Below are 6,535 nucleotides of genomic sequence, written 5' to 3' on the forward strand. Positions count from 1 at the left end.
ACTCTTAATGAGATTCATCTCCCAAGTGCTGTGAATGATTAGAGGCTTCTAATCTTCCTCCGGAACAATTGCATATGTTTTTGTATTTGAAATTTTGATTATTATTATGTATAAACCCTATTTGTTTTTGTGCCTAATAAAACTTTATTTTAAAAAGAAAGACTGCTCCATATTTAGCTCCAATTCAGCTTGCAGGACTTGGTTTTCTCCTTCCACCTGGTGGGTCCCAGGATCATGGTCAAACAGTTGATGACCTTGCAGAGGACCCAGGTTCAGTTTTGATATGACTTACAAATAGCTATAATTTCAGTTTCAAGAAATCTGAAGCCTTCTGCTAGGCTCTGAGGACACATATGCAGGCAAACACTCATATACATAAAATAAAAATAAATAGTTTTTAAAAACCCAAACTAAGCTAAGCAGTGTAGCTCACGCTTATAATATCATGCGGAGGTCAGCATGGACTACATAAAGAGATTCAGGCCAGCATGAGCTACAGAGTGAGAATTTGTCTCAAAAAAATTCCTGTTTCCTCAATGAAAGAGGAAACTGAGGTAAAAGGAGCATGAGTCTGAAACTAGCCTGGGCTACATAAAAAGAGCCTGTGTCAAAAACCAAAGTGAACAATTTTATACTTCAAAACTTGGCCACAAGTTGGGTGGTAGTGGTGGTGCAGGTCTTTAATCCCAGAACCCAGGAGTCGAGGCTGGCAGAATCTCTGTGGGTTCAAGGCCACCCTGGTCTACAGAGCTAGCTCCAGGACAGCCAGGACAGTTACACAGAGAAACCCTGTCTCAAACAAACAAAGCAAACACAAAACAACAACAACAAAAAAAACTTGGCCACAGCCCTGAAGAGGCATAGAGACAATTTCACTAACAAAGCAGAAAGTGTCCTCAAAGTGTGTCCTGCAGCAGATTCCACAGGTAGGTGAATGAGCATGTTCTGTCTTAGCCACTCCCTAGTTCCTGGAGGCCATTACTTTGGAAGACTTGCTTCTTGGTCCTTGGTTATCCTTAAAAGTGCTGGTTTTGATATTACATTAGCAAAAGTATCCATTTTGAATCAAGTTTGTTTTTGCCAAAATGCATATAGAAAATTCCTGGTGTAGAGGGCTCCATACAAGATATAGTTCCAAACAAATAACTAGAAGACTGGACTTCTGTGATCTCGTCAAAGAAATAGTTCCAATAACTTCATTTTTCAAATGATAGGTCAATTTTTAAAAAATAATTTATTTAGTTTTACTTCATGTACATTGGTGTGGGGGCATAAGATTCCCTGGAACTGGAGTTACAGACAGTTGTAAGCTGCCATATGGGTGCTGAGAATTGAACCCACGTCCTCTAGAAGAAGAGCCAGTGTGCTTAACCGCTGATCTATCTATCTAGCCTCAGAAGGTTGATAGGTCAATTTTTAACTTTTTTTGTTTTCTGAGACAGGGTTTCTTTGTGTAGCCTTAGCTGTCCTGGACTTGCTTTGTAGGTCAGGCTGGCCTTGAACTCAGAGATTTGCCTGTCTCTGCCTCCCTGAGTACTGGGACCAAAGGTGTGCACAACCATGCTCAGCTGATAGGTCATTTTTCAGTGTAAACCTGTAATCCCTGCATTTGGGAGGTAGAGGGAGGAAAATCAGGAGTTCAAGGTCATCTTTAGCAACAAACTGAATTCGAGGCAAACCTGAACTATGTGAGACCCTATCTCAAAAATTATATATATGTATATATACATACACACATACACATTAAACGGAACAACAACAGCTGTTAAGTGGTAGTGGTACACCCCTTTAATCCCAGCACTCAGAGGCAGCTAAATCTCTGAGTTTGAGGCCAGCTTGGTTTACATAGCAACTTCCAGGGCAGCCAGGACTACACAGAGGAAAAATAAGAGGCAACAACATTGTCATCACCATTATACAGTGTTACAGAATTTGCAACTGAAGTTTGATAATTTTCTAGATTGCATAAAACCCTGGAGGAACCCCACATTAATATCATTTTATTGGGCTGGCAAATAGGCAGTGGCAGTTACTGACACACTCAACAACCAGATCATGAGACCCACTAGAGACCAACAGGAACACAAGTCCAATGCAAATACCCAAGGGTCTTTATTCAAGCTTGAGCTTGGGCCATCAATCATCCCTGACTCAGCCATTCAGAAAGAGTGTCCCTGAGCCTAGGGAGGGCAGAGTTTTTAAAGGGAAAAACCGCAATGGGGAAATTCCAAGCCTTAGTGTTACAGGATTGGGTAAGAGGGTCTGGGTAGATCAAGGTAGATTGACCTTTAAGATGATTGGCTTGTGTCACCTGGCCAAACTGCAAAGGGGAAACAGGCTATTGAAAAAGGAACACCTTGACCTGGGCAAAACCCAGAACTATGTATGTACTTTTATTTCTTTGGTTGGCTCCAGGTTCAGGGCCTAATTATTCTTGCCAAATTCCTCCTGTGTTTTTTCACTTGTCAGTTTCTTTGTTTGTTTGTTTTACTTGCCAAGTTCCTGATGGGAGAACTTGGGTCACGTAAAGGACAGGGACATTCAAAATGTTGTCTGATAAACAAGATGGAGTTAAGTTTTGCTCTTGCTCTCTCAAGTTCAGTTCCACATGGTGGGAGGAAAGAACTAACTTATGTAAGTTTCTCTCTAACCTCTGCACTGTGTCCCTCCCACTCACAAAATAAACAAATTATAAATAAGTATATTATTTTATTAACATTGCTGTACATCAAACCATCCCAAAACCAGAAAGTTAGTTGTAATCAGATTTTGATTCATGTTTTTTATTATTTATTTCTCTATTTACTTCTGTGATACTGAAGATTGAACCCAGGGCCTTATGTATGCTAGAAAATTGCTCTACACACTGAACTACATTCTTAGTCTCTTTTGCATTTTTAAAGTTTAAGACAGGATACACAGAACTCCCAATGTAAAACAGGCTGGCCTTGAATTTATGATCCTTCTGCCTCAGTCTGCTGAGTAGCTGGGATTATAGGTATGCACCAGGGGGACTAACTTCTTGATATTTGTTTGGGGAATTGCCTAGGCTCTCCTCAAATGTCTAGGCTCAAGTGATCCTCTTATCTCAGTGTAGTTATAAAAAATGAAAATCCCAAATCATTGGATTTTACTAATAAAGACTCAGGAGCCAGATGCTGGGGTGAAAACTTGCTAGCTCAAAGAGGCAGAGAAAGCACAGAGCTGACCTTCCTATTCATCTCACATGCCAGAAGGAAAAGCTGAAAGAGCTAAAGAGCTCCTTCTTCTCCATGCTGTCTTAAATACTCTTTTCTCAAAGTCCTTCCTTTCTACTTAATCTGTCTTTTGGTTGCTTGCTCTGCCTCTTGATCTAGGGTTAACTTTATTAAATCCTGTGTACAGAAAGCTCTTGAATTAAAGGTGTGGGCTAGGGATGTCTAAGCCACACCATAATCACCTGTTTACAATAAACAGAAATCTCTTGGATTAAAGGTGTATGTTAGGGCTGAACCACACCAAACTATAAACAGGATTTTACAGTTAACAATCTCTGGGTTCACAATGGGATCAAACATCCTGCAACATCTCAGTCTTCCAGGTTCATCTTGTCTTATCATTTCTTCTTGTCTCGTTTGTCTTGTCTAGTCTCTTCTCCTTCCTTCTCCTCTGGCTTTTTTTTTTTTCCTTTAAAGGGGAACAAGGCCTCTTGTATTCCACGTTGGCCTTAGACTCATTGTGTTGCCCAACTTGACTTCAATTTCTGATACAATCCTCTTTTCACTGCCTCCTAAATTCTGGGATTATAGACATGTACCACCACAACCAATTTATGGAGTGCTGAGGACTTTGAGCATGTAAGACAAGTACTCTACCAACTGAGCTACACCTCTAGCCCAGCTTCATGTCTTTTAAAGCTGATTTGTTTAGTGTGTGCAGGGTTGTTACAAAGGTGCTGAAATATGAACTCCAGTCCTTAAGATGCTATGCATTTTCTCTCCATCATTCAGATGGGTAATTCCTACTGCTCTATCTTCAAGATCACTCATCTTATGTTCTATTTATTCTGTCACGGAGCAGGTCACTTGAGGTGTTGTTTTGTTTGTTTTTAAGTTTTGTTTTCAAACAGGATCTCACATAGTAACCCAGACTGTCCTGGAACTCAGGCAGTGCTTTGTGCTGGTACTGAGTTTTATTCTTATTTTTATTTTTTTCATTTCAATAGAACTAGCTTTATTTATTATTTATTTTTTCAAACAAAAGGAATGGCCTATAAGCAAATGCAGATGTGGACTGAAGGTGTGGGCATGGCCTGAAGCTTACAAGGAAGTCACTGTGTTGTAACAGAAACAGCAGATTAGAAGAAACAAATAGTGATATCTTGTTTGCTTGAGGAGCCTGGAGATGCAAAGTTAACTGGAAAAAATTTTTTCTTTTCTTTAGACAAGGTGCTGTGCCAAGTTATCAGCAGGAAAGAGGGACACTAAGGTGGCTTCTGGAGAGCTAGGCTGTGCAGCTTGAGAACTGGCATCAACTCAACAGTCTTCTCATTTCCCCCATTTTCTATAATTTTCCTCTTCTTTTCGTCTGTCTTTTTCTTGAAGATGTTATTTCGGTAAAACTGAAGCTCTTTGATACTTTTGCTAATGTCATCGAGTGCCCTGTGAGAAGCAGCCTTCTTCGGTGCAAATTCATAATCTTCTGGATACCAGCGTCTGCACAGCTCTTTAACAGTGCTCACATCAATTATCCTATAATGAAGATGTTTCATGAACTGGGGCATGTGTTTGTCAAGAAACTTCTTATCAACATGAACTGAGTTCCCTGCAAGCGGACAGAGCCCCGGAGGAGTCTGCTGTCGTACAAAGGACAGAAATTCATACTCTGCCTGCTGCAATGTAATTGTACTCTCCTTCACTGCCTTGGTAAGACCAGACTTCCCATGATGCTCCTTGCACCAATCTGACATGCTGTCTAGCAACTCATCCGGCTGTTTGATAATCAGGTTGGGGCCTTCAGCCAAAATGTTAAGGTCAGAGTCAGTTATCATCAGACAGGCCATCTCAATAATCTGATCCTTCTCAATGTCCAATCCTGTCATCTCCAGGTCCACCCAGACCATCTGCTGAGCCATGCTTTCCCCTGCCGCCATGGCTGAGCCACCTTCACTGACACCCCACACCCCGAACTGCCCGCGCCTGCCACCCACGTCCCGCAACAGCCTGGTGCCCAGGGATACGCCTAGCATCACCCAGCACCATGGCCCCATCCCTGCTGGCCCAGCGCGCGCAGGCTCCACAGTCCGGTACAGAATTTTAAATTTCACATACTCTTTTTTTGTTTGTTTTTTATTTTTGTTTTGTTTTGTTTTGTTTTTGAGACAGGGTTTCTCTGTGTAGCCTTGGTTGTCCTGAACTCATTTGTAGACCAGGCTGGCCTCACAGTGATCCACCTGCTTCTGCCTCCCTTAGTACTGGGATTACAGGTGTGTGCCACCACATCAGGCTTTAAATTAGTTTTTTTTGTTTGTTTGGTTGGTTTTGGATTTTCAAGACAGGGTTTCTCTATGTAGCCCTGGCTGTTCTGGAATCACTGTGTAGACCAGGCTGACCTTGAACTCACTGAGATCTGCCTGCTTCTGTCTCTGCCTCCTGGAGTGCTGGGACTAAAGTGGTGCTTTCCTCCTCCCTCCTCTCCCCCTGGCTTTTAATTGATTAGTGAATCCTGATTTTCTTTCTTTTTTATTCATAGTGTGATAATTCTGGATTTGTTGTGACACCTGGGTTTTTATTTTTGTTGTTGATGTGTGCTGGAGATTGAGTCTATTTTGTTAGGCCATGGCTCTTATTTCAACCTGTTGTAACCTACTTAAACTCTATAGCTCCTCTGTTGAGACCTACTTTAGTTTTTAGCATAACTATGGCTCTTCTGTTAACACCTGCTGTCATTGTTAGTATATCAGAAGCCATTTTACCTCCCAGTTCTCAACTTGGCATGAGGTAAAGTTAAGTTCAAGTTCTCAGGCTTTATGTGCCTGGGCACCTGATACAATTCAATATTTCAATGCTTGCTGCTTAGAATAGAACAATAGATTATAAATTCATGTTCTTCTTGAATTAAAGATAAATGTATGTTCTGTTAGAGGTGAGATGTATACATCCTGCTATGTTTCTTACTCCTAGAAAGCTGGAAAGCTTCCAAGAGCTCTCCTACCCTAAATCCCAGCCAATTAGCTTAAAGTGCTTTGTCTAGCTACCTAGATACAACACAATACACTTACAACAAAATCAATTATGTTTAGCTTGTCAAAATGATGTAATGCCTCCCCCTGAGCCCCCCTTCCTACACCTAGTTATCTGATTGTTATATGGTTTTTCATATAAAAAAACTCCCTTAGAAACAGACCAAACAGACCAGTCTGGCTCCCAGTCAGTTTTAGTTCAGCATTCAATAAACTTCCACCAATCATTTCTGGTGTTTGAGTGGTCAGTATTTGAGTTTGAGTGGTCTATTTCTGAACCCACAACAAAACCTTTGATTTTAGCAGTCAGTTGTC

The 6,535-nt window shown here is 41.1% G+C and overlaps 1 protein-coding gene across 1 annotated transcript; it reads right to left on the reverse strand.

Moving 5' to 3' along the window:
- Positions 1-4,353: 4,353 nt before the first annotated feature.
- On the reverse strand, positions 4,354-5,278 carry LOC132650037 (oligoribonuclease, mitochondrial-like). Its single transcript, XM_060374863.1, has one exon. The coding sequence runs from the start codon at positions 5,246-5,248 to the stop codon at positions 4,463-4,465; it is 786 nt and encodes a 261-aa protein (XP_060230846.1). The 5' UTR covers positions 5,249-5,278; the 3' UTR covers positions 4,354-4,462.
- Between the last annotated feature and the right edge of the window lie 1,257 nt (positions 5,279-6,535).

Source organism: Meriones unguiculatus, chromosome X, assembly GCF_030254825.1.
Source record: "Meriones unguiculatus strain TT.TT164.6M chromosome X, Bangor_MerUng_6.1, whole genome shotgun sequence".
NCBI lineage: Eukaryota > Metazoa > Chordata > Mammalia > Rodentia > Muridae > Meriones > Meriones unguiculatus.